This window comes from Eublepharis macularius, chromosome 17 (genome assembly GCF_028583425.1).
Source record: "Eublepharis macularius isolate TG4126 chromosome 17, MPM_Emac_v1.0, whole genome shotgun sequence".
Lineage (NCBI taxonomy): Eukaryota > Metazoa > Chordata > Lepidosauria > Squamata > Eublepharidae > Eublepharis > Eublepharis macularius.
Window position 1 is genome coordinate 28,195,108 of NC_072806.1, and position 27,699 is coordinate 28,222,806.

At 46.5% G+C, this 27,699-nt stretch overlaps 2 protein-coding genes across 3 annotated transcripts in view; one reads left to right on the forward strand and one right to left on the reverse strand.

The window, feature by feature from the left end:
- Nucleotides 1–321: 321 nt before the first annotated feature.
- On the reverse strand, nt 322–9,703 carry SDF2 (stromal cell derived factor 2). Of its 2 annotated transcripts, none has more exons than XM_055001918.1 (3): nt 9,641–9,703; nt 7,644–7,840; nt 322–4,409 (listed from the first exon to the last, which is right to left on the reverse strand). In XM_055001918.1, exons 1-3 carry the CDS (start codon nt 9,696–9,698, stop codon nt 4,122–4,124), a joined length of 543 nt encoding a protein of 180 aa, XP_054857893.1. In that variant the 5' UTR covers nt 9,699–9,703; the 3' UTR covers nt 322–4,121. The 2 variants fall into 2 exon arrangements, with proteins under 2 accessions (XP_054857893.1, XP_054857892.1); XM_055001917.1 differs by having other exon boundaries at nt 9,503–9,688.
- A 510-nt stretch (nt 9,704–10,213) lies between these two features.
- The window catches only part of SUPT6H (SPT6 homolog, histone chaperone and transcription elongation factor), a 41,141-nt gene continuing 23,655 nt past the window's right edge, over nt 10,214–27,699 (forward strand). The window contains exons 1-16 of the mRNA XM_055001032.1: nt 10,214–10,367; nt 16,433–16,561; nt 18,079–18,234; nt 18,416–18,486; nt 18,978–19,173; nt 19,512–19,596; nt 19,866–20,142; nt 20,265–20,366; nt 20,803–20,919; nt 21,067–21,156; nt 22,981–23,123; nt 23,631–23,782; nt 24,308–24,406; nt 26,410–26,539; nt 26,635–26,785; nt 27,463–27,617. Coding sequence (XP_054857007.1) covers nt 16,456–16,561; nt 18,079–18,234; nt 18,416–18,486; nt 18,978–19,173; nt 19,512–19,596; nt 19,866–20,142; nt 20,265–20,366; nt 20,803–20,919; nt 21,067–21,156; nt 22,981–23,123; nt 23,631–23,782; nt 24,308–24,406; nt 26,410–26,539; nt 26,635–26,785; nt 27,463–27,617 — 2,030 coding nt within the window. The 5' untranslated portion in view covers nt 10,214–10,367; nt 16,433–16,455. The remainder of the gene's footprint in view (nt 10,368–16,432; nt 16,562–18,078; nt 18,235–18,415; nt 18,487–18,977; nt 19,174–19,511; nt 19,597–19,865; nt 20,143–20,264; nt 20,367–20,802; nt 20,920–21,066; nt 21,157–22,980; nt 23,124–23,630; nt 23,783–24,307; nt 24,407–26,409; nt 26,540–26,634; nt 26,786–27,462; nt 27,618–27,699) is intronic.

The following is a 27,699-nucleotide window of genomic DNA, read 5'->3' on the forward strand; positions in this document are numbered from 1 at the left end:
CCAAGGCTGCCACCGCACTCCTCGCCTTCGGAACTCTCTGCTGCCGCCGCCAGTCCGAGACCAGGCTCAACTTTGGCCTCTGCTTTGCTCCCTGCGGTCCGCCGCCCAGCCATATCGTATCTCCTTTTACAACGTTACTCAAATGCTGCCTGGCATCTCTGGCCCCTGCGTGGAAACAATGACCATCTCTGACCTTGACCCCTGTGGCAGGCTCACAGCCAGAAGTTGTACGATGGCAGGCAGCCCATCAGGTATCTGTACAGAACTGCCAAGATTATATCACTAAATAATGAAGTAAGTCATGGCATACGAGGTAAAATATTTCAGGTTTATTAGAAATATCAAATTTGGCACTTCCTACAGGTAATAGCACAAATTATCAAATCGTTCAACAGTGAACATAAGGCATCTTTAGGAAATCTGCTCTCCGAAGTGAAGGTTGGTGTTTGGGTGAAACAATGAATGCAAATGCATAGCCCGAAGTTAGGAAATGTGACGCTAAACGAGGTCTTTAACAAGTTAATGTTCCTAAGAACTTCAGCATACTTAAAACCTACATTTTAGGTAGTCGCGCTAGTGATTTTTAACTACTTCTTATTGCGACCCACTAAACAGTCTTAAGTAGTGAGCAACCTTGCCTAATATCCCTCATCTTCCGAATAGATGTTAAAGAGGGGATATTTCAACTTGAGATGGAAAAAAGTCCAGAGCTCTATAGCGCTGAACAGGAGCAACTGGATTGGATTGGCTCAATGACTCCCCCCACCCCCCATCGTGCTTCACCCAGTGGGCAAACTGATGCCCTTGAAAACATTATAAACAAGCCAGTTAGATGACCCAGGTCCAGAGGAGTTAGCCGTGTTAGTCTGTAGTAGCAAAATCAAAAAGAGTCCAGTAGCACCTTTAAGACTAACCAATTTTATTGTAGCATAAGCTTTCAAGAATCACAGTTCTCGTCAGAAGCTTTCCCTTCGTCGGATAGATGACCCAGGCTAGCCCAACCTCATCAGATCTCAGAAGCTAAGCAGGGTCAGCTGTAGTTAGTATTGTTATGAGAGCCCAGCAAGGAAGTCCAGGGTCATTACACAGAGGTAAGCATCTCTTGGTCTGAAAATCCTACAGGGTCACCATAAGTCAGCCACAATGTGATGGCACTTTACACACACACACAGAGGCCAGTCAGTTTCTGCAAAGCATCTAAAGGTGCCATTTTAAAATTGTAAATAGGAGATAAAGATAGCAGAAAGTTGGGTCTGCCTATCCTTGCAGAGGGGGTGTGACTCAACAGTACAGCATCTGCTTTGGCATTCATAGTCCAAGGTTCAATCCTTGGCATTTCCAGTTAAAAGAATGAGGTAGCAGTTGACGTGAAAGACCTGCCTGAGGCCCTGGAAAAGCTGCTGTTGGTCTGAGTAGATAATACTGACCCTGATGGACCAAAGGTCTCATTCAGTGTAAGGCAGTTTCATGGGTCAATTATTCCAGAAGCACAAACTGGATTCTATGAGAGTCACTTGGTTGTTTCATCGGCTTTGTTGTGAATCATTGGGTTACTTTGGGGGGAGACTGACAGGGCTGAAGCACTTTAGAGAAGCACTGACTTCTTATAATGCCAGGAAATATTCAAGTAGGTCTTTGCTTAGGAAAGCCAACTAATTCCACAGTAAACTAACCCCTCTACTGTACTGCACTTGGGATGTGTGTGATTTTTAAAGTTAGATTCGGTGCTATAAAAAGCAGAACTCTGAGGTATCCTTCCTAGAAATTGCTCCAAGTCAGGGTTTCTCATCTGAAACAGAACGTGCCTATCCAGTCTGAGAATATTAAAATATGAGAGCTGTCTGTTTACCTGAACATCTACTAGCAGAGCCCACACTGAGTTTAGATAAAAGTCCTAAAGTTACTGACTCAGAAGCTACAGCCTGCCTCCCCCCAGGGTTCCTGGGATGAAGGAGCCTGTTTTCCTCTCATCCCAATTTCCAGAATTTCCAGGCAGTCCTCACTGTTGAAAACGCAGCCAGTTTAGTGTCCTTCCTCTCCGAAAAGAACGCGAATGCAATTTAACCAGAAAAATGAGAATGATTGCTACTCCATCAGCCTCTCCATTCCTTCCCACGTGTAAAATGGTTGTATTAACTGGCTGCCTACGACCAAAATGAGCAAGGGATCAGAGTGCCTTTTCCATAAGGAAAGGCTAAGAGTCCTGGACTTTTCAGTAAAAAGACAATTGAGGGGAGACATGCTAGAGGTTTATAAAACTATGCAAGAGGTGAAGGAAATTGATAGAGGGAACTCTCTCTCCCCCCACCCCAATACTACTAGCACTCAGGGGCACCCAGTGAAGCTGACGGGTGAGTTTCTGGACAGACACAAGGAAATACTTTTTACTTAAGTAATTAAGTTGTGGAATGCACTGCCAGAGGATATAATGATGGCTGCATGTGCAAATGGCTTTTAATGGAGGTTAGACAGATTCATGTAGGAGAAGTCCATTGGTGGCTACTAGCCATGGTCAGTAAAAGAGAGATCCATATATACAGGCAACTAAGTTGCAAGTACTAGAGCTGGAGGCAGAACCAAGTGAAGTCCACAGCTTCTGTGCCCTGTTTGTTGGTCCTCCGTGCCAACTAGTTGGCTACTGTGTGAAATGAGATGTTGGACTAAATGGACCCCAGGTCTGATCCATCTGGGTTCTTCTTATGTTCAGATTTTCATGCAGCATTTTTAGGGTCTGGCTTTGGAATGCCTGCTGTGCTGTAGCTCAGGTGTGAAGCTTTCCTTTATCCGTGTGTTTTAATAATGTCTGTCACACTCCCCTCCCCGCCCCAAAGCAACTGAGATAGCTTACAGGCAAGTGGGGGGGGGGGAAGTACCAGAATAAAATAATCCTACATTACAATCACTTTTTAAAAAATCAACAGAAAGCTTGGATAAACACACCTATGTTCAGAGGATGTCAAGAACATAGCACACTCACACCAGGAGTGGGGCTTCCATAATAATACTTGTACATGCTCTCACAGGTCAAGAGGCATCTTGCTTACATAGAATAATAGAAAAGAGGGCTTTTCAATACATGTCAGGCCTCATACACAGGTGATGCTGAACTGAGACAAAATAATTATCCTATGGGACTTGGCTCTTGCATACCACCTCCTTTAACCAGAGATGCTCTCAGGGGAACTGTGTGTTACGGTGGGCTAGGCTTAGACATGTCATGTAGCTGCTTCACATGAGCGGCAGCCTTAAAGGAGATAGATCTAGATGGGTAGCCATGTTAGTCTGTCTGTGGCAGTAGAAAAGGGCAAGAGTCCAGTAGCACTCATAGGACTAACAAAATTTGTGGTAGGGCGTGAGCTTTCTTGAGTCACTTCTTCAGATACAGCTTCAGATCCATTCTCCAAGATATAATGACAGATGGACTCACATTCTAGCTGTATCTGAAGAAGTGAGCTGTGAGTCTTATATGTGCTACTGGACTCTTGCTCTTTTCTATAGCCTTAAAAGAGATGCTGTGCAAATGCCAAGCTCCACAGCAGAGTGCTTTTACTTCTCCAAGCATCCCCTTTAAATAAAGCCTAAGTAGCCCTGATATACAAGAAAGAATTTCCAGGTCAGAGGGCACAGCTGACAAACAGGCTTGTTTCATTTTCTGCTGAAGCAGTGTGACTAGGCTCCAGCACGGTGAGTCACTGAACCTGGCAGAGGTTCAGAGGCTTCTTTCAAGTTTGACAGGAGAAAGCAAAGAGGTTGTTAACAGCAGGATAGCTACACACCAAATTAAGGCCTTTAAAAAAAATCTGCAGTGGGATCTCTGTTCCCACACACAGAGCATTAGTGGAATCAAACCCATGAAACTCTCAATGTGCTTTGACCAAGGAGTGCTTGTCTATGGCTGGTTTCTAGGCACATATGTGCTTAAATGTCAGCAACAGGACAGCATGGAAAGAGGGCAGCGGCAAAGGGAAATACTGTTGTGCAATGGCAAAAATCCTTCCTCCCATGGTGGGAAAACATTTAGGCACTTCTGCAGGGTCTTCTAGAGAAAGCTGCATCCCAAGTCACACCTGTGGTTCAGGAACAGCCCTGCCCAAGGGGGCAGAGAGAACAGCCTCTTGCTGTCAGAGCTCTGTGTGGGGCAGCTCCATCTTCAGCTGCTCTGTAGGCTTCACAAAGATACCCTCCATTGCCTTCCAGTCGCTATCCTGGCTAGCGTAAGCCATCCCATGCACCTCTCGCTGGCCATGGATTGGCCGCCCATACTGTTCGCCAGTCACTGAAAGTAGAACATGGGTGGAGGAGTGCTTGAACTGCACCTCACTGCCCTGATCCCAGTAGGGGCCACTGCACAGCACAATCCAGTCGTCCATGAAATCCCCTTCACCATCCTCCCCGAAGGCACTGACCTCCTGGAAGAGAGAGAGTGAAGGGGAAATGGTGAAAGAGCATCCTAGCCAGATCAGACACACGCGGCCAATCAGGTGCCCTGGAAGGCCCACAAGCAGGACACGGGGGCCAAAGCATCCTCCTGTCGTTGCCCTCCCAGCAACTGGCTTTCATAGGTAGACCGTCTCTGTATATGGAGGTTCCCCTTTCAGCCATCATGGCTAAGAGCCCCTGAGAGGCCTTTCCTCCTCCAGATTTGACTAAATCACATGTAAAGTCATCTGAGCTAGTGAGCATCACTGTCTCTTGCAGCAGTGACAGAAAAGAGCAGGAGTCCAGTAACACCTATAAGACGAACACATTTTGTGGTAGGGTAGGAGCTTTCGTGAGCCACAGCTCACTTATTCAGATACAGCAGTAGTGAGTTCCGCAAATTAATCACACATTGCATGCAGTGTTCTTTGGATCTGTCCTGAATCTACTGCCCATCAATGACAAAAACACATTTCACTGAAACTTGGCAGAAATAACAGTTACTGCAATGGGAATAAGGAAAACTTTTGCTACTGGCTAGAGTTTAATACAGGAGAAAATGTCAGCTGAATTTTCAGCTGCCTATCACATTAGACATATTTCCTCTGTTCACAAGGGAAACTGAATAGCATATGGCTAACAACAAAGATTTTGGAAGGTATGGAAAGAATTCCACAAAGAGTACACCAAGCCAAGTCAGGAAGAGCAAAAGCAAGTATTCTTCCTTCCCCTGCTGAATCTGAGGGTTCAACATGTCACTCCACTTTGGGGGGAAATCATGGAACAAGAACATACACATCTATAGGGGAAGAGTATATCCCTGAATACATCCCCATCCCTGTAGAGAGGAGACAATCCCTCTCACCTGCACCTCAGATGGGTGGCCCTCGCTGCCTGGAAGACTTCCAGCAGGATAAATCCCAATTCTTCCTGAGGCATTGTAATCCCACTGCAAAGCATTTGAGGCTTCAGACTTACAGTCAACCTTACACACAGTATAAAGTGACAATATAGTATGGAGAGCTACTAACTAGGGTACGTAACTTATTGCCAAAATTGGCCTCTGTATCAGAGGTCTGGAAAATGGCAAATGTTGTATTTTTTTAAAAAGGGGTCTAGAGGGGATCCTGGAAGTTACAGGCCACTTGCCCTAAAGTCTATTTGAGATAAATTACTGAAACTATTGTTAAAGACAAAATTATTAAGCATGCAGAGGAACTAAGCCTACGGATGGAAAATCAGCGTTGCTTCTGCAAACAGAAGTCCTGCCTCACCAATTTTCTTTGAGAAGGTTAAAAAACACTCGTACAAGGGTGATCCAGTAGGCATTATATATTTGGACTTCAAAAAAAAGCTTCTGACATAGTCCATCACCTAAAGATTCCTGAGTAAACTTAGCAGGTAAGGGATAAGAGGATGAGAACTCTTACAGATTAAAAACTGGTTAAATCGGAAAGAGAAAATAGGGATGAATGGATATTCCTCAGAATAAAGGGAAGCGAGCAGGGATTGGGATTGGGACTGGTGCTATTTAGTTGGTTCAGAAACGATCCGTAACCGGAGGTGATCAGTGTAGTGGCCAAGTTTGCCATATTATTCAGGACGATGAAAACCAAAGAGGACTGTGAGGAACTCCAGAAGACTCTCTCTAAATTGGGTGAACAGACAACTCTGTGGCAAATTCAGTTTAGTGTAGGCAAATTTAAAGCGACGGACAGCGGAACAAAAAATCCCAGACTGATGAACTGGGGAATATCAAGCGGGAAAGAGACCTTGGGGCTGTAATGGATAGCTTGATGAAAATGTTAATCTGGTGTGCTGCAGATGTAAAAAAGGAAAATTCCATACTGGGGATTATTCGAAAATCAATTGAAAGAAAGAAACAGCAAATACTGTAATGCCTGGGTATAGCTCCATGGTGCAGCCTCATTTGGAATACTGTATATAGTTCTGGTTACTGTACCACAAAAAGGACATTGCAGAGTTGGAAAAACGGAAGACAGCAGCCAAGACAAGTGCAGTAACTTTCTTATTTATTAAATAAAATGTTTTACCCGGCTTTTCCTTACGGTTCAAGGCGACTTGCAGTATTAGATTAAAAACATTTACAATTAAAATCAAAATGACAACCCCGAATCCCCCTTCCCCCACCTTAAAAGACGCCTGTCATTCAAACCACCTCAAAAGGCCAGGTAAACAAACAGGCCTTACAATGCCTCCTGAAGATCACCAAGGTGGGAGCTCCCTTCACCTCTTCAAGAAGCCCATTCCACAGAGCACAGGCCACAGTGGAAAAGGCCCGTGCTCAGGCTGATGCCAGATGGGCCACCCTAAGAGGTGGGATCACTAACAGATGGCTGCCTGAAGACCATAGTTGGTGTACAGGGACATATGGAAGAAGACGGTCCTTTATATATGTGGTTCCTAGGTTATGTAGGGCTTTAAAGGTAATAACCATTGAGCTGAGCTCAGAAAGACTGGTAACCAATGTAGCTGCTTCAAAATGAGTGACACGTATTCCCAGCAGTGAGTCCCTAACAATAGTCAGGCTGCACATTCTGGACCAGTTGTCATTTCCAGGTTGTTTTCAAGGGCAGCCCCATGTAGTGTGTTGTAGTAATCCAATAATGAGGTTTTCCTTATGAGGAAAAGCTAGACTCTAGGACTGCTCAGGATATACTTCTTCACTTAATGAGTAATTAAACTGAGGTGATGGCCACAAGCACAGATGGATTTAAAGAGAGATTAGATAAATTCATAGAGGAGAGGTCCATCAGTGGCTACTAGCAGTGGTGAGTAAACAGAACTCCATATTCAGAGATGGTAAGCCTCACCTGGATAACCCAGGTAAGCCCGACCTCATCTGATCTCAGAAGCTAAACAGGGTTGGCCTTGGTTAGTAACTGGATGGGAGACCTCCAATGAAGACCAGAGTTGCAGAGGCAGGCAATGGCAAACCACCTGTTAGTCTCTTGCCATGAAAACTCTACCAGGGGGTTGCCATTAGTCATCTATGACTTGAGGGCCCTCTCCTCCAAGCCTCTGAATACCAATGCTATGAGGCAATATCAGGGAAAGACCTTGACCTCTATGCCCTGTTTGCTAGCCCTTCAGGGCAAATGGTTGGCCACTGTGTGAAACCAGATGCTGAATTAGATGGGCTATTGGTCCGATCGGATTCTAGCTAGTGGGTCAAGCCTGCACTCCAGCCCACCCAACCTCACCTGGTTGCCCGAGAGGGGTGATGTGAAGTGATGACTGTGCAAGTTACGGCCTGTGTTGATGTGGGTCAGTCTGATTGCCTGACCACACTTTACAGGAATGCCCCTTTCACACACAGTGGACATCTTGCCCCGAACACGCCAGTAGCTGTTGCTGTCATCCATGGCTGTAATCCCCGTCACTGACTGCTGTCCACTGCCTGTGCAAGACAGGAAGACCGAAGTTAGTTGTGGCCCTTTGCACAGCACGTTTCTACTCTGTCTGGAGAATTATGGAGACTTATGCTGAAAATGCTTTGAGGATGTAATATACATTTTATAAAGGTCTAAAAATAAAGGTGTAAAAATAAATTTCTGTGTCGTTAGAACCATCAGACAGATAAAATAATGTGGGTAGGTGGGAAAAGGGTTTTGGGAAAAGAAGTTGGAAACAGGAGCCACTAACAATCATGGGGAAGAAGACAGACAGAAACATGAGAGAAATGTCACTTGTGGCAACCCAAACGCCTTCTGTTTTCAGATAGTAGAGTAAAAAACCTAGAATTTTCTCTCCCATACCTACAGGACCAGATAAGCCATATCAATTCTGTACAGGAAAAAAGTGCTTGTATGCCTATAAATTAAGATTCGTAAACTAATCCAAACTAAATTTTCAGAGTACATTCTGCTTTTTAAAAAAGAAAGTTCTTACTCAAAAATTCAGAATTTGAAGTCATGTCTATGCTCCCACGTAAAATCACAGGCAAGCCAGCTAGTGAATCAAACATCAACTCTGCCCAGTAGAAGATGTAAATTTGATCATGCTATTGTCCTGGAGCATAATCTAGCTGCTTTAGCTTTGTGTATTAATGGTATCTTCCACATGCAAGCAATCCCATGTACAGTGCATAAATAAGAAAATACTGTTATATATTTAAACAGCCAGGGTACACCCAGCTCACACCAAATGAAGTTTCTGTGTAAAAGTTCAGCAGCAGGAAAAGCTGGATGCCCCTGCAAAAGCCTGGGATATAGTTTCTGATAGGTAACAGGAACAAGGCCACAGCTGAAAACCAATTTGGGCCCATGGGAAAGGTAAACAGTTTGGCCTGAAGGATCTATGGGGAGAGGCAAAGGGATAAAATGATCTAAGACCACTCAGCTCCAGAACTACTGTCAGGACACAATGCAGGGGCATGTGCAAAATGCTTAAAATACATTGAGTTCCCTCCTGGGGTGTTAGATCAACACTTTCTTAGCTGCAGCACCAGGAGGTCAGTCTCACCACTGTAAGTACCATCTGGAGAGGCTGCCGTTGAGCTCTAGACAGCAATGCAATTCTTTATTTCAATCTGTCCAGAGTTTTAATAGTTTCAGGTAACTGGCTGTGTTGGTCTGGAGTAAAACAGCAGGACTTGAGTCCAGTGGCATCTCAGAGACCCCCAAGATTGTCAGTATAAACATTTGAGAGTCATCTGGAGAAGAGAGCTCTAACTCTCAAAAGCTTATATCCTGAAAATCTTGGGGGTCTCTAAGGTGCCTCTGGACTCAAATCCATAATCTAAATGCTACTTTTCAACTGCGCCGGATACTCCTTCGGGCAGATGCTTTTACAGCTGTTACGATTTCCTTCCTCCTCTGTGAACTGAACACTGCCCACTGATCATACAGGGTTTAAGAAGTGCTCGACTTAGAGGTGAGTTTGGGCCACTAGGTGTCTTTAGAGCTCCCATTTGGGGGGCACGGGGAGCAGATACCACTTACACCCCCTTCCCCAGGATGGCTCCCACTATGCGCGGCAAGAGCTCCCAAACAAAGACAAGCTATGTTTCTCTCCCTTTCAAGACGCGGGGAAGCAACTCAAAAGAAGCTCTCCCGCTTACCAGACCCGTAGCGGACGTCGTGCGAATGGAGCCGGACTCCGTGGCGCACGTTCAGCAGCTTCACCACCGAGCCGCAGGTCACCCAGCCACCCATCGCGGAGCCCAGCTCGAGAAGGAGCAGCGCAGCCAGGAGCTTACCAGGCCTCCCCGCCGCCATTTCTTTATGAGACGGGAGGGGCAGCGACGGAAGCGTCATCACCACAGCGGCAGGAAAGGGACCGTGTTCGGCTTCCGGGTCACCATTCCACCCACCCCACAGGCACACCAGCAATGAAACCGGAAATAAAACCTCTACAAGGACAAACTTCCGAATTGAAACTCGCCATTTTGGAGATGGGTAAATGAGGGGAAAGAGACTCTGAAAGAGTCTGTCTGCCCGCCTCAGAAGGAGAAGAGGAACTACGTTCGCGATACACCGGAATTTCCGGCAATGGATATGGTCTTCCTGACGAAGTCTTTTTTTTGGTAACTCTACAAGTGGAGGCTTCCATCTCTATCATACAGAGAGTATGTGGCACTCGTGGCCCTCTACAAACCCACATCCGGTTTTCTTTGAATCCCATAGATACTTCGGATAGAGCGGAGCGCTCTTCAGACCGGAAGCTCAGCTTGTTTCTTGAAAAGCCTTCAACGCCTCTTCTCTTCTAGATCTTGTTGTCCGCAGGGATTCATACCGGAAGTTCAGTTGACAGCCTCCAGGCACACCGGAAACAGAGGCCTGCCGCTCCGCCTAGCTGGCCCTCCTGCGCTTTTCTGCTCCTCACCCCCGCCGCAGCCACTGATTGAGCGAGCGAGGCCTCCATTTTACCTCCGAGAGGCGCTGGCGGGGAAGGAGGCTGGGCGGGGGGCGCGCTCCTTTCCTTCGGTAAGCTCGGTCATTCCTCCCTCTTCTCTCGAAGGCCTGCGTCGAGGCCTACGCGGCGGCCTCTCCTTTTCCGCCTGAAGGCCCGACTTCTCCCGGGGGGTGGGGGTGGAGGCAGACTCCGAGGGCGTCAACGCCGCCGAGGCTTGGTTTTGCGCGTCCAGGTTGGTGAGGCCTAAAAGGGAGGCTGAGAAGATCCATTTGTGTGTATGTTTGCGGGGGGGGGCTTTGAGAAAACAGCAGCCCTGGGAAAGGGGCGGGGGCCCTGCGTGCGCCCCCCACCCCAGAAGGAGGGCAGGGCTGCGGCTGAAGCTCGCCCTCTGCTTTCGAAGAGGCCCTCAAACAAGGCGGCAGCTCGGGCTCTGGCAGCCCTCCAGCCCCGTCTGTTTGCCTGCTTCAGGAGGGTGGTTTGGCCGGTTCGTGCGAAGTGGGTAGTTTTTTGTCCTTTGCCTACCAAGACGAGGCGGGATCCGTTTCTGTGATAATATATATATATATATCCTGTCCCTTTTGAAGGCTTCGTGGCACCAAAGGCAGGCTTGTCGCATTTCTCGTTCTGGCTACTCTAGGCTGAGGCATAGAGGCGTGTCTCGGGTTTAAATCCCCTCCCAGCAGAGGGTCTGATTCGGACGAGCGGGAGGGCTGAGGAGACAGTCTGGAGGTAATAGGATGCCTCCATGCGAATACAAAAACAACAGAAGAGGAGAGAGGCTTTCTTTTTCTCTTCTCGTCTTCAAGCTGTGCTGGTTCTCAGTTTTCAGGCTTTCCCTTATAAAAGAAGCATTTCAAAACATGACCCCCCTCACACACACACACTTGTGCTCTGAAATGGTGCAGTCTTTTTGACCAGTTCATTCTCTTGCAAGTTGGAACCAGTTTTGAGGCTATTTCAACTTGGATCTTCTATATTCAGTCTTGTAAACATCACATCCTATTGACTGCATATTAATGGGAAGGGAAATTTGTAAGAAAACTACCATTTTTAAACTCCTGGTTGACTTTACTCGAGGTTGGTTAATAGGGTTCTCTGGTGCTGTGCTCTTAAAAAGTGCTGAGGGTCTTTGGATAATGCCAGCCGTTATGTGGGCTATAAGGGCTGTTGACTGTGGGTTATTCCATGGCTCCATTATGGCCCACATAGATGTTTGAGTTGAGAAGCTTCTCATTCTGAAAAAGGGAGATCAAAATGCTGCTACTCTGTTCTCAAGATATTTCACTAGAGAGGGGGGATCAAAACATGGCCTCCCAGCTGAGAGCCACTGTTCTAAACCCCCCACCCCCACAAGCATTTTGCTATATCCTAGCATAGATAACAGTGAGCAGCTTGCCTGGAGAAAGATGGTTCTGAGGCTTTCAGGGTGTTGGCATTGTGACTTTTGTTCCCCACCCTTTGTTAATTGATTGCTGCATTCGTATGCCGCAAGAAACTCTGCCAGGTGTGTATGGGGATGTCAGAACACCAGCCCCAGTTGGGAATTGATATTCTGATCCTTCCCTGCACATGGCTTTCCATGGTCCTTCTGGAACACAGCAGGAAGCTTCACAGGGTGGGTCAGAACACTGACTCCCCAGTTGGGGCACTGCAGCATAGTGCTGCCGGAATGGATACAGCCTATGGGCCTTGTATTGTGTCCCCCCTTCCCTGTGTGTAGAGCTGTGTTCCTGCACTTGTGATTAGAAGGTCCTAGGACCCGGACAAATCTTTTCCTGTCTGTACTAGAAATGTCATAACAGCCGGATAGTGGGAGGATGGACCACAATGGGAGCCTTACTCTCAGCCTGCAGTTTTATTTTCAAATCAAGGATTGCTTGTATATTTTTGTCTAGCCATATTTCTGTCTGAAAATGCTTCATGCAGCATAGATCTGCTCTACTGTTCTCCAGGCAAGGCTCCTAAGAGCTCTGTGTAGAGGGCTCTGGGTCATGGCAATTTCAAGGCAGTTTTGTGCCTTTGGTGTTATGTGCTTATTGCTGATTCCATTGTCCTAATTAGGGAGGATTCTTGGATTAGGTGTTTATGTGAACAAAGGCTGCAGTCTCTGACACAAAGAACGGGATGTTATTTTTAAGAACGCTTTTTTGAAATGAATGACAGTGAAAATATGCAACTTTTAAGGAAAAAGAAAACAAATTATCGCAGTTAGTAAAAAGAAAGGGCAAGAGCGCATCATTTCTTTTAGGGAAGGATTAAGCGCAGTGCTCACGAGGATTAAGCACATGAGAGTTGCAGGCAGATAATACTTCCATTAAAATCTTAGCGAGTGCAATGCCTGATGCCTGGCTCCTCCACCCCAGACCTACGTAGAACCTCACCGCCGTGTTTTTTCACCACATCTGATCAGATAGACATGAATCCCTTCTGCTTTTGAATGGCTGTGTTGATTGTAGAATTTGGATTAGTTGTTTTTCCTCAGTCTGTAAATTACGCTGAGAATTGCTTGGTTTTTTGCCTTGAGCACTAGCAGCGGAGGGTGACATGACTGTTTTGTACCATAGCGCATCTCCCAGAGTGGGCTCTAGTCCATGGATGTTTAAAAATGGAGTTGAACAAGGATGCCTCCAGCTCCGATCTTACCTAGTCCATCGCCTCATTGGTGTGCTTTTGCTTCCCTCCCTAGCCCTCTGCCAGATGGGATAATACTGGCCTGTACAGAGAAAAATGTACAGGAAACACTCTGTAGAACGCTTGAGTGTACATTGTATTTGAAGAACTGTGGATTGTTCATACAACTGAATTGTGAAGTGTCTAGTGCAAATCTCACCACCATCATGCACCCACTAGTTGGCCCACATACCACTGTGATAATAATACTCATATGTCTTACAGGGTTGTGGTAATTACTGAGATAACCCATGTGAAATGCCTTGAAAATTAGCAGGTGAAGTACTTCTATAAATGTTATGATGAACTAAGAATGCAGATGTTTCCTTAACACAACCGTCTTGTAAAGGCAGAAGTGCAATTGGTGAGCAGAAAGTCTGACCTGGGACTTGAAGTGTCACCTGTTCAGGGTGGGATTGCACTGCCCCTTGAATGGACCAGTCTGTAGTCTGGAAGTGCTCTTGGACCCAGGTCTTCTGATGTATAAGAAAATGGCTTCTGTAGCCAGGAGTGCCTTTTACCAGTTCAACTGGATAGCCAGCTGCAGCCTTCTTGCGTGGAAAAGATCTAGCCACTGTGCAGTGCACTCAGTATGGGACTGCTCTTGAGAAGTATTGCGCTTTAGTTGGTGCAGAATGCTGCAGCCAGGATATTGACTGGAGTGGCTTGTAGGGACCATATGCTAGGTTTGGCCCATATGCTAGATTTGGCTCCCAGTCTGTTTCTGGCCACAATTCAAAGTGCTTTAAATCCCTACATGGCTTGGCACCAGTGTTTTTATTATGTATGTTTCTAATTTTTTTTGCATCTTGGTTGTGCTAATGAGGGCAGAAAGGTGGGGTATACATTTTTAAAGTAAATAAATATCTATAATAACAACAACAACATTTGATTTGTATACCGCCCTTCAGGACAACTTAACACCCACTCAGAGTGGTTTACAAAGTATGTCATTATTATCTCTACAACAATCACCCTGTAAGGTGGATGGGGCTGAGAGAGCTCTGACAGAGCTATGACTGACCCAAGGTCAGCCAGCTGGCTTCAAGCAGAGGAGCGGGAAATCAGACCTAGTTCTCCAGATTAGAGTCCCACCAGTCTTAACCACTACACCAAATTGGCTCTCACCAAACAATTATTTGTTTTGGGTGTTGATGTTTTTAGGAAAGTGATGATTTTAATATTATGTATTTTGGGGTTTGCTAACCACTTTGTGCTTCATAGAAGTGGGTTAGATGAATAAAAGCGCCACATTGTTCCTAGTGTTTTTCATCGTTTCCCCTCTCAGCATGTAGTTGCTGTTGAATAAGAGGGTCACTTTGCAGCTCGCAACTGTGATCCGCTTAGCTCTGCTCTGCCAATGCTTTTGATCGTTTTATTTTTCATTTATTTAAAGTATTTGTGTCCACCTTTCTCCTGAGCATCTTCAGGACCCATGCCCAGTTTTCTCATAGAAGGTGCAGGCTTCCTGTTGTCCCTTCCTCACACGTATGCACTCATGTCCAGTTGCACATGCTTCTTGTTCTTCTGAGTTCTCTGTTCTGTGCTCCTCTCTGAGCAGGACTTCTTTGGATTGAGGCCATGGCTGAGATCACAGTGGTATAACTTTAGTCTGGGGCTCTGAATCTACCATGAAAGTTCTCTAGCAGCTACCATTGGAAGAAAGGTGGGATGACAATGTGATGAAGCAACATTTCCCAACGGAGGGAAGCACTTTTTGTTGACTTGACTGAAGTGTTCAGTAATAAAAGACTTGGGGAGACAAGAAAGTTGATGTTCAAAATGCATGTCGTGATTTGGACACAGGATGATTAGGGCTGGAAAGGCAGTGGACAAAAGATATCAAAGAGGGCAGAAACTTGTTCAAATTACTCTCTACCAGCCTCAGAGTTCTAGGATATTCAGGCATGGATTGAGAATTTAGGCTGCGCTTCAGAATCCTGGGCAATAGCATCAGAAGAAGAGCCCAGAGGTGATTGGGAGACTGGAAATTTTCTAGCCCTGGTTAAAATGTGTGTGAGCTGTGAAGTATACGAGCAAAAGAAGGGCAAATGCCTGCCTGCTTTTTTCCCTCCTGTTGTGCCATCTGACTATTAGTTGCAGTTCTTGGTTATGTCTTATGCAGTGAGAGAGGTGGCTTGGGGGGTCTGGTAATATCAGAAGAACAGAGAGAGAGAGAGAGAGAGAGAGAGAGTGCACTGATTCTGAGTAACAAAGGCAAGTGGCAGAGCAAGATGCTTGATAATTCAGGCTTGCATAGGGTGTGAAACAATAATCTTATCTACAGAATACTGTTAATATGCCTGTGGCAACAGTTGTGCTACAGAAATAATGAAAAACACAGTTGTGTATGGGGGCCCTGGATTTTCTGTGTGAACGGTGCTGCATCTATTATTTATGTACTTTATTTATACCTTGCCTTTCTCCCTAATGGAGACCCAAAACAGCTTACATAGTTCTCCTTGCCTCCATTTTATCCTCTCAATAACCCTATGAAACAGGTTAGGCTGAGAGCATGTGGCCCAAACACCCAGTGAGCTTCCATGGTAAAGCAGGGATTCAGACCTGGGTCTCCCAGATCCTAGTTCAACACTAATCGCTACACCACACTGACTGTTGTATGCCTTTTCATATGCCTTTTGCCTTATATCTCTGCAACAACTTACTCTGTTCTAACTGAAAGCAGTGAATTCAGAAAACTTCTGACCTCTGTACTGCTCATTTAGAGATACTCAAACAAGGACCAGTTCAAACCTCATCAGGCAGACATTTTTTTGATGATTGGTTTACCTTCTTGCAACCTGTGCAGGCTTCTTCATGTAGTTGCTGTACTTATGCACAGCACAGTGTACAGCACAATCGGCTTTTACACAAGCCCAGAGTGCTTCCCCGTCTCCAGTCACTGCTTTTTGCTATGCAGCCAAAACACAGAGTTCAGTCATATAAACTGCTGGCTAATCAAGTGCTTTAAAAAAAAAGCCTGTATTGTTCACAATTCTTAATGACTGCTGATAACGTTTGGAATTGATATGTTCGGTTTCTCCATGTGTGCAATTTTGCAAAGCAACCATGGGAGTTTTAGTTCCGCTGCATCTGGTTTTGGTGATGGCAGTAAAGGAATCCTACTTCACTGGATATTTGTGAAGGAAAACATCGTAAAGTTTTTTGCAACTTTAAAAAGCTTTTTACAAATAGCTGTAAAACTGTGCTTTAATAGTTTACCTTTATAGGTCTTCCATCTCCGAAAAACTCACTTTTTCTTGCATTGAGCTCTCAGCTTACAGACTGGGACCGGCTGAGCATTCGAGAGCTGCGTTATGCTCTTCCATACCATCCTCTGGGCTTGGGTGTGCGTGTAATCCTGGCTTGCTCCCCTTTCCCCCTCCTCCAGGTGCTGCAACTTGGCTGGGGGCAGGGGGACGCCTCTGTCTTGTGCCCCTTCAGCCCCTTCTTTTCTCTTCTTCAGACAGTTTTTCTCCGACTGCAGCCATGTCTGACTTTGTGGAGAGTGAAGCTGAGGAGTCTGAGGAGGAGTACGATGAGGACGGGGAAGTTGTTCCCAGAGCACCCAAGAAGTTTGTGGAGGAAGAAGATGGTGAGCTTGCTTTGCTTTGCTTCAGTGCCTTGGGGTATTCATCTTAAGTGTTCATGGCATTCTACTTAAAATCTGCCTGATAGTAAGCCCTAAAACCCACACCATCTTGTGACGTTTGAAAACATGTTTCAGAATATTTATTTATTTAGTACACTTTTATCCTGCCCTTGCTCTGAGGATCTTGGAGTGGTGTACGTTGTTCTGTCCCCCTCCATTTTATCATCACAGAAATGCTGCAAGGTAGTTCAGGCTGAAGTAGAATGACTACTCCTGAAACTGCCTTATACCGAATCACCATCAGTATTGTCTTCTTGACTGGCAGTGGCTCTCCAGGGTCTCAGGCAGAGGTCTTCCACATCACCTGTTACCCAGTCCCGTGCCTGTACATTCCGGAGATTGAACGTGGGACCTTCTGCGTGCAGAGCAGATGCTCTGCCAATGAGCTGTGGTCCAAGTTCACCCAACAAGCTTCATGGCCGAGTAGGGATTTGAATTAGCACCTCCCCGATCAGTAGAGTAACCACTATGCCACACACTGTTATATGTTTTTGCACGTGTCATCAAATGTACAAACTGTTGTCCTGTATTTGTTGACTAAGAGTAACGTGCACCTGAAGGGGACTCTAAACTTTTGCATCCCATTCTGTACCTGGCAATTTGGGCAGCCAGGTTGCAGGTAAGCAACAACAAGCAGGGCAGGATTCAAGGGTCAAGGCTGGAGCTGGGAAGGAGCTGGGAATGGCCGCAAAAGGTAGGCAGGCAGATCTGGAACTTAGCGATAAGCTGCTCTCCAGATTAAAGCACAAGCTGGTTGATAGAAGATGCTGAACTAGCAAAGGGTAAGGCAACTGCAAGAAAGGAGAGCCCCGCTTCTTCCCTGAAGGATCCCTGAACCTGCCAAGATCTAAAGAGTTGCCTTTCCCTCCTGAGATAGGCTGGGTTGTGGGATGCCTGAGCTGCCAGGTGTGAACTCTTTCACCTGGTCCAGGCTTCATCTCTAGCCCTCCACTGTTGCTGTTTCTAGGGGGAGACTCTGGAAGTGCAGGAAGTGGGCATGTCTTGGTTCCGAGCCAGCTTGAATGGGAGTCTGCTATTGGAGAGGAGGCAGGGGGGCCTTTCCCTTGGAGCTTCCAGAGTAGATGCAGCATAGTGGAGGACACAAGGAGTTCCTCTTCTCCCAAGGAGCAAGCTGTGCTAGGTAGTCCTCGGCATTCTGTTAGGCTTTAAGGTGTCACAGGCCTCTTGGTTGTGAAAACGTTCGGTGTATGCTGTATCTAAATATGACAGTGTCTGGAATGATGTGATCCAAGCGAGTTGTCAGGGTCGGGAGAGCCGTTTCCTTTGTGCTGTCCACCTGCTAGTCCTTCCGCAGCTCATCATAGTGCTTCAGGTGAATGGGGCTACCTGAAAAATGAGGTCTGTGGAACAATTCTTCCTGTTTATACTACTGCAAAGCATATCTTTGCGACATCCTGTGCCTGAGTAATTTTTTTTTTCTCTTTTGCCGTGTCTTTCAGATGAAGAGGAAGAGGAGAACCTGGACGACCAGGATGAGCAAGGGAACCTGAAAGGGTTCATTAACGATGATGATGACGAGGAAGAGGAGGAAGAGGAAGAGGCCAGTGATTCAGGAGACTCTGAGGATGATGTCGGCCATAAGAAGAGGAAGCGCAGTAAGTGTTGGGCGGGGGCCAGTGGACTGCTGCTTCTTGGGGGGCTTTGCACTACTATTCTTAATGGGGCATGGGTGCCATTACCCCTTTATCTCACCCTGTGTCCTGGGAGGGGCTAAACTATGTCCCCCCTCCCGCTTCCTTGTTTGTGTGGATGGTAGCTTGACCTCTCTCTTGGCAGATTTTGATGACCGCCTTGAGGATGATGATTTTGACCTCATTGAAGAAAACCTGGGTGTCAAAGTTAAACGAGTGAGTTTGGAGCTCCCTGGTGATCTCCCTGCTCTTCTTGAGGGAGGGACGTGGCAGGGTTAGGGAAGATGGGATCCTCGGTGTAATGAAAGCTTGCTGATTATTGGCTAGCTATACTTTTAGAGGATGTGAAAGTTATGATTTCATGCTCTGTGAAATACTAATTTCTTAACCGGAAGCCCCAGTGTTTGTGCTTGTGGCAGCAGTGCCTCAAGCATGGTGCTGTTTGATCTCGCCGCTGCAGCCACGTTCTTAGCCACATGTCTCCCTTGTGCAGCTTCTCCTGGGAGTGGAGTGGGCAGAAGAGCCACTGGTCTTGGCCTTTTCTTGGCTGATCTCACTGCCCAAGGAAACTGAAATATTTCTTTGGCAGCGCAAGGGGTTAGGGGAGAAATTGTCCTGGGCAGGAGGAAGGGCTGCCCCTTGTGGGATAGTAGGAAATGTGTAACTGTCAAGGATGTAGAGATTCAACAAGCTGTGCCTCTTGGCAGCAAAAATTCAGGCGGCTGCGCAAGATGTCGGATGATGAGGATGATGAAGAAGAGGATTACGGGAAAGAAGAGCATGAGAAGGAAGCAATTGCTGAAGAAATTTTCCAAGATGGGGAGGGAGAGGAGGGAGGTGATGCTGTTGAAGGTCCCGTTGGCCCTGCCGATGATGATGAGGAAGAGGAAGAAGATGAGTCTGGTAAGTATTGACAACACGCAGAGTTCTGAATGGAGCAGAAGGCGTTGGGTGAAATTGCGGAGCAGTAGTATGTAGGCACTAGTCCAAAGGGGACGTTGATAAGTACTAGGATGAGTTCTGAGCCCTTCCCCACTGTATGAGGTGAAGAATCTGGGCACTGGGTTTGTAAGCAGAATCAAATTAGTTAAGGGGTTTGTAGGCATAAACAGTTCTGCATCTGTTATTAGTCACAGTAGGGCTAATAAATCATCAAGGCTCAGAGTTTCCTGAAGTTGGGAGGGAGGCAAGTGCCATGTTCTTACAGCCTTTGAACTTTGCATGGTGCTTTCTTTCTCTAGACATTGATGACTTCATTGTTGATGACGATGGGCAGCCTCTGAAGAAGCCGAAGTGGAGGAAGAAGCTCCCTGGCTATACAGATGCGTAAGTCAGGACAAGGAAGGTTATGGCTCTCCTTGAGTCTCAGGCACTTACCTTGGAGAGATCTGTCCACCGAGTGGTGGAAGTACCCTACTTTGCCGGAGCTTGGGGTTTCTATCAGCGACACGTGTGACTCTTTTGGTGGGAAGAAAGGGGTTGCCTTGGGGTTAGGTACTCACTGGCTGCTCCATCCCATTAAGGCATGTCATGGGCATGATTCCATTGAGCACCTGTGACACTGAGTCCAAAAACGTATTTCCTTGCTTTCCCAGGGCTTTGCAAGAGGCCCAGGAGATCTTTGGAGTAGACTTTGATTATGACGAGTTTGAGAAATATAATGAGTATGACGAGGATCTGGAGGAGGAATACGAATATGAGGCTGACGAGGCAGAAGGAGGCGAGACTCGTGTCCGAGCCAAGAAGACGGCCAAGAAGCGGGTCAGTCGCCGCAGCATTTTCGAGATGTATGAGCCCAGTGAGCTGGAGAGCAGCCACCTGACAGACCAGGACAATGAGATTCGGATAACGGACATGCCTGAAAGGTTCCAGGTGAGGAGCTCCGTCTGTTTCTCTGCTTGCTTTTTGCCTCAGCAGTCTTGGAACACGGTCTCCGCCCACTTGGGCTTCTGAAGCAAGCCTCACCTCTTGCATTTGGTCTTTCCCCCTTTCAGCTTCGCTCTATTGGTGTAAAGAATGCTGAAGACGATGAACTGGAAGAAGAAGCTGACTGGATCTACCGGAACGCCTTTGCTATGCCCACCATCTCCCAGCAGGTAAGATCTGTCATCCTGAAGCCGTTAGCAGGTAGTGCCTTATTGTGTAGGCTCTCTGCTCAGGTTCCAAAGCCTATTCCATTTTTACATGTTTCTGTGGAGGTTGTGTTTATTGACAACTGAACACAGTGGGCTTTTGGGGTTCAGTTGTCTTCTGTGGAAGGATCCCTGCCATGAGGAAGAAGTCCTGTTAAGGATAGTAAAGTGGACAACAGAGGATTAATGGCGGTGCTGTAATGCAGCTGTTGTGCATTTGTGAACTGGAGAATTGAGCCTTCGGTGAATGGGGTGGTGATTTGAATGTCTTGAACCAATCTGGGTAAACTTCACTGGGGAAGCTCCCAATGGAATGTCAGCAAGGCTGGCCTGCTCTGTCAGTTTGGCAAGAGGGGGCTGCGAGAAGCTCTACCTGTAGCCATCAACCCCTTTCTTCTAGGAAAATTCTGATTACCTGGACCGTGGTCAGACCGGCACCAGCTTCAACCGCAAGGGCCCCAGCACCATTCAGAAGATTAAGGAAGCCCTGAACTTCATGCGTAACCAGCATTTTGAGGTGAGTTGGGATGAAAGACCCAGCGGCTGAGGGAGAGCTGCAGCCCCTTCAGGAGGACCGAGCATATGCCTCATGCTTTTATGTCTTGCGCTGTATGGTAGGAGCACAGGCACCTATCCTTTTCCAATGCTTTCTGATCTGGCCCAGGTCCCATTCATAGCCTTCTACAGGAAGGAGTACGTGGAACCAGAGCTGAACATCAATGATCTGTGGCGTGTTTGGCAGTGGGATGAAAAGGTGAGTGTGAACTCGGCAGCGAGACTTGATTGGTGCTCGTGCATGGAGTGGTTACAGGTTAATTGCACCCAACACACCTGAGAAAGGAGCTGAAGCAAGGAGCAGTGGGAACTCCTCTTTTAAAAGGCAGTGGGTGGTCTCTTTCAGAATCACATAAAGGCTTCAGTTGATTGGAACCTCACCCTTGTACCACAGAGATGGCATTCCTCTTTAAAAAAGCAGAGGGTTGTGGATGTCTTCCTTAGAGTTCACTGGGCATGGTTCAGTACATCCACCTTTCTGCACACTCTTCAGTCACTCCAGCAACAGCATCTAAGACTGTGACTGCAGCCTAAAACTGCTTGCTGCAGGCTGTTCAGGCCTTTCCATTTTGTGAGACAGACTGCTTATTTATTTACTGGATGTATACTCCTCTTTTCTCCCCAATGGGGAGCCAATGCAGCTTCCATCATTCTCATTCATTTTATCCTTACAACAACTCTGTGAGGTAGATTGGGCAGAGAGTGCCAGATTCCTCAGCCATGGGACCTTCCATTACTCCATGTGTGCACAATATGTGGCTTTTGGGTCATGTACTGCCAAATGCTAACTCTCAGCTGCAAATCAGTGTTCCATGCCAGCAGCTCCTCAGCAGTGAGTGCCTTTGCTGGCTCCATCTAAGCATCGCCTGCATCTGGAATGGTGAGGGGCTAGTGCCCATCCTTCCTGCTGCAAGGGGCTGCTGGCATCAGCCCAGTGGCAGGGGAAATGAAGGTTACTGTAAAGAGTGGAGAAAGGGTAAGGCTACCGCCCTTTGTGGGGAGTAGGTTGTAGAGTGTAACTTAGGGGAAAGGATGGAGATGTACTCTGCTCCTCCATCCATCAGTCTTAGCTCTTTGAAGAGTTTTTAAAAAATTAAGGTTATTATTAAAAAGAGGCTGCTTACACAAGAAAACTCAACTATGTCATGTTGAAAAAGGATCAGCTGCATTCCCAGAAATGCTTGGCCCAAAGTGCTGAAGGGATTTTTTGGGGAGGAAGGAGCAGAAGTGATGTCAGTGGGAAAACATAAGCCATATTAGATTCACGTATTTGATTGTCCCTGAATGGTTAACAGATGGATGGAGAATATTGCAAATGTCTTGCCTTCAAAAGCCAATCCCTAGGTCTGAGGGGCTTTGTGCTTTCTTTTAGAGCCAGTTTGATGCAGTGGTTAAGAGTGGCAGGACTCTAATCTGGAGAACTGGGTTTGATTCCCCACTCCTCTGCTTGAAGCCAGCTGGGTGACCTTGGGTCAGTCACAGCTCTCTCAGAGCTCTCTCAGCCCCACCCACCTCACAGGGTGATTGTCATGAGGATAATAACATGCTTTGTAAACCGCTCTTGAGTGTGGCATTAAGTTGTCCTGAAGGACAGTACATAAATCAAATGTTATTAATGTTATTATTTATGTTCTTTAAGTTAGCAAAGAGAAATTGTCCCTGTTGCAAGTATGCAATAGAGGAGTTTCTTGTGGTGGGGGAAGCCAGCCACCCTTCCTTTGCTACTCAGTTAATAGCTGGGATGTACAGGAGACAGGCCATGTCACAACTTGAGTGTGCGCTCCTTGTGGGCATGGCTGTCAGAGGATCCATCTCTTTATCCCTTCCAGCCCACCAGTAGTATTCACTTGTCTTTTCCATTCAGGAGGAATTCAGTTCACTGTAGGCAAATAGCCCACATTCCTGAGCTTGTACTTGGAACCTTTTGGAATTCCCAGTTCATTTCCTGTTCTCATGCTTTGTTGTTGGAAAGGAAGGCAGAGAGGTCAAAATAAATGGTTTTTTTTCTGCTTCCTTGTTCTAGTGGACCCAATTGAAGATCCGTAAGCAGAATCTGACCCGTCTGTTTGAGAAAATGCAGGCCTACCAGTATGAGCAGATCTCTGCTGATCCAGACAAGCCTCTGGCAGATGGAATACGGGCCCTGGACACCACTGATATGGAGAGGTACAGTATCCCACCCCCTTCCTCACATGCTATTATAACTGGAGCTGGCTGATACGTTGTCCTTGTATCTATCCCATCTGAATAGTTTTTTCTCTTGACTGTGTTTTGCTCCTACCTGTGCTGCCTTATCACGAGGTACAGACAGGTATTGAGCTTTTTTGGCTGTGGCTGTGTTCAGAAAGGTCTGCTTGAGTGATCTGCAGAGCAAAATCTTTGGTGCCCCAAGACATACACAAGCTGCGTAAACTAGCTCCTATTAGAGGGTGTTTACTGGCTGATATTTGTATGTTATCTGTGGTGTTTTATCTTCTATTGGGCAGCTGAAAGTTGTTTGTGGCTGTGAAAATGTTGTAAGTATCAATAATATCCCTCTTTTAGGTATTGTATATGTGTTTAGTTATGCTTACTGATTGTATTTTAATTAACTGCTTTTGAAAGTTACTTCATAAATGGATGAGATGGGAGATATGAGTATGTCCCATAACATGGCTGCTTTATGTCCTGTAGGCTGAAGGACGTGCAATCCATGGATGAACTTAAAGATGTGTACAACCACTTCCTGCTTTACTACGGCCGAGACATCCCCAAGATGCAAAATGCAGCCAAAGCCAACCGCAAGAAGAACAAGCGTATCCGGGAGGATGGAGAAGAGGAGGAAGGTTGGCATTAAACTGTTGTTTACTGTAGGTGGCTAAGTTTTAAAAGCACGTGTGATGTGTCCCCTTCCTTTATACTCCCCTGGAGGCTGGGCAGAATCAAGGACAGCACAGCGGGCTGTGAGAGACTTTGCAGGTGCCCTTTGCTAGGCCCTTAATTTTCATTCTTCTCTTTCCACCCTTCACATGGGAGAAGGTTCTGCTCCTCTTTTTTGCATGCTGAGCTGGTTCTCTCTTTGCAGGGGCTTTGAACAGAAGGGTGCATCCCAAAGTATGGTTTTCCACTGGCAGTCTTCCCATTCTGTCTCCTGATGTCTCTTCTACCACATTACTGTGTAATTCTACTTTTGGGAACCAAACCTTAGTGTCCCGCCAGCAATGAAATTTTAAGCATGGATTTGCTTGCGAAGAATAATACAAGAAGATTGATTTCCCCTTTCCTTTGGCACTTTGTTCTAATGTGACTGGCTTCTCAGCTTTTCCATACCTGCGATGTGTGTTGACATCTGTCTTCTCCTGCTTTTCCAGGGGAAGGAGAGGATGCAGAGGATGATGAGCAAAAGGGGCCTGAACTCAAGCAGGCATCTCGCCGGGATATGTATACCATCTGCCAAACAGCTGGTCTAGGTAACTACTTTGTTTGTTTGCTCGCTTGCACTATTTATGGTCCACTTTTCTCACTGAGACTCAAGGCGGATTGCACAGTGTGAGTCAGTACAGTCAGTTTCAAGGATATTTCTATAAATAATGTAATGGGGTATATAAATGCAAATTTGCAAGGATTTAAACCAGTAGATATCCAAGACAGACTTGAAGAAGTGTTGAAGTAGAGCATAAGCAATTCTAAGACTGACATATTAAACAACATAGAAACTACCCAGTAGGATCATACTTACAGCAACAGACAGTACTTAGTAGTAAAGTCCATAGTCCTTATCCCTTTACTGATACATCTCTTTAGTGATACATCTATACTTCCCTACGTTACAGCCCTGCTAATTGAGTAAAAAACCCTCTTGAATGATTCAGTTTTGCATAGTTTGCAGAAAGTCAAGAGAATGACCTGATCTCTTCAGGTAAGTTGTTCTATAAGAAACTGCTCCAAGCGCTGGGAAAGGAGTCTCTGTGGCCTTGGAGGCTTCACGGCCTTGTATACATAGTTCCCAGGAGGAAGTGGGGGGGGGGAATACTAGCCTGGGAGGAATTATTTGTGTATGCTGTTGTAGTGCCTTATTCTGGGCAAAGACCAGATTATGATACTAGACTCATTTAATAAAGCTTTGCAAATCCTGTAGAGACTTTTGGAAATGTGTCTTGGCATGATCCTTACAGTAGGGGCCGCCACAGAGAATGCACATGTACGGCCAGCTGTTGATTTTGCCCATGTACAAGGTGGCACCTTCCAAAGGCCCTGTTCAGATGAGCGAAGCTGCTGTACTTTTGCAGTGTATGGGTCTCATTATTGGCAGACCTGGGCTTGCAAAAAGTTGCTTTCACACTCTGTCAGTTTTGCTTCTGCTGCAAGTGCATCAGGGAAGGATGGGCTAGTGACTCCCTACTTTTCTCTGGTGTGGGTGGGGGAGAAGTGATGTGCTCAGCGCCACATGCAAAAATCAGTGAGTGTTATAAGGCCATCTGAATTTAAAACAATCTCTACAAACTAAAATGAAAAGCAATAGATTATATATTGTCGAAGGCTTTCACGGCCGGAGAACGATGGTTGTTGAGGCATTGAGAGATCTCTGTCTTTTGATGCTACACCTCTGAAGATGCCAGCCACAGCTGCTGGCAAAACGTCAGGAACTACAATGCCAAGACCATGGCTATACAGCCCGGAAAATCCACAACAACCAATAGATTATGTTTATTTAAAAGTGTACTGTATAACAATCTACTGTGGACAAACTTAATTGGAAGACCTCACTTTCTAGCTGATTAGTAAGGCACAAGATCCATAGCTCCTGTTACGATTTCAAATTCAAAAGTAAACAAGTTTTTAAAAATGGGGGGCAAGGAGATTCAGTGTGGACAATCCAAAGTTCGTGTTGCAGAACATTGAATTTTTGCTATCCATATTTTAAAATACTGCATAACTTCTCTTACCTTGCAAAGTTTATTCTAAAGCTTTTACTGATGCTTTTCCTTATTTCTAATTTTGCTGTTCCTAAAAAGTGGGCAATGAGATGTGCGGGGCACTGAAGCCCAGCCCTCGCAATTTGAAATCTTTTCCAACTCTGGCTTCTGTGCTTTTTAGTTTGCATTGTTCACATGCTTTCAAGCGCATCTTTGCTGCCAAGAGGGCTAGAAACTTTAAAAAATGGACATTCTTTTGAGGCTCCATTCGGCAAGTTTGATACTAAACTGTAGCACTGGATCTGAGCAATCGAGAATGGTTGTTTTCTCTTGCCTCCTTGGAGAGGTGTATTTGGTCGCTGTGGTTCTGTTTTGGGTCTTTTGGGGAGCTGATCTGGGGAGCTTATCCATACCCCAGCCTTGTGGGGTATGGATAAGCTGCCTTCTTGTCCCTCCGACTGTCTTGCTGGACTTGCGACCTCAGGCAGGTACTGGCCTGACATAACACTGGAACTGAAATGCCCTAAGTACATACTTCCTGTGCATGTGTCCTTTAGATGGCCTCGCTAAAAAGTTTGGTCTGACACCGGAGCAATTTGGTGAGAATCTGCGTGACAGTTACCAGCGCCATGAAACAGAACAGTTCCCGGCAGAGCCGCTGGAGCTGGCCAAGGATTACGTGTGCAGGTAAAAGAGCTTGATGGGGAAAGGGAGGTTTTGCAGGGACTCTGTCTGGTAGGTGGTGCCCTGCATGCCGCACTCACATGGGTTTGCCTCTGCAGTCAATTCCCCACTCCAGAGGCTGTGCTGGAAGGCGCCTGCTACATGGTTGCTCTGCAGATTGCCCGAGAACCTCTGGTCCGGCAGGTTCTGCGTCAGACCTTCCAGGAAAGGGCCAAGATCAACATCTCCCCTACCAAGAAAGGCAAGAAGGTAACAAGGCCTAGGCAACACTTGGCATGCGTGTTGGATGCCATTGGACCCTGGGTGGGCGTAGAACTCGGCAACTGCATCCATTTATTTGAAGTAATTGGATCCGGCCTCAGAGAGAAATATGAACTCAGCATGAGGAGTGGGGAGTGCTGGGTTCAGATCATGCCAACCTTGCAGGGTTGAGAAGATAAACTAAGGAAAAGAAGTACATATGCCACCCTGAGCTCCTTACAGGAAGAGTGGGATGCAAAATGCGGCAGAACCTATTTTTGGTCTGAGTGCGGCCTCCAAGCAAGCTCCAGGAAGTTTAGATGGCTAAAAGGGAGGACAGGAGTACGATGTAGGCTATTTTGGGTCCCCATTGTGGGGTGGAAAGGTGGTGTATAAATGGAGTAAATAAGGACATATTTTTAGTTTATTCTGATGAGAGAATGACAATACACAGCCCCACAAACAAACTCCACCAGCAAATTCTGGTCTGGCTCTTGGAGTTTGCCCTTTGCTGGAGAAAGAGCAGCAAGGCATGTTTGGCAGTCCGGAGGAAGGCACCAGGGCTGGAACGGAATGTACCAAGGAGGGGGAGAAATGTCTGGGCTGGGTATCTGGCCCCCATGGGCTCTTGCAGGTAGAGCTGAGCTGTCCTCCCCCCTAATCCTGCTCCTCTTCCCCAATGGCAGGATGTGGATGAGGCCCACTACGCTTACTCCTTCAAGTACCTGAAGAACAAGCCTGTCAAGGAGCTGCGGGATGAGCAGTTCTTGAAGATGTGCCTGGCTGAAGAGGAGGGGCTTCTGACCATAGACCTCTGCATTGACATGAAAGGTGTTGAGGGGTGAGTCTGCTTCTGGGCGGGGGGGGGGTACCCCACTGTGAATTCCTCATTCTGGAAAGCTTTATCTGATCTCGTCATCTAT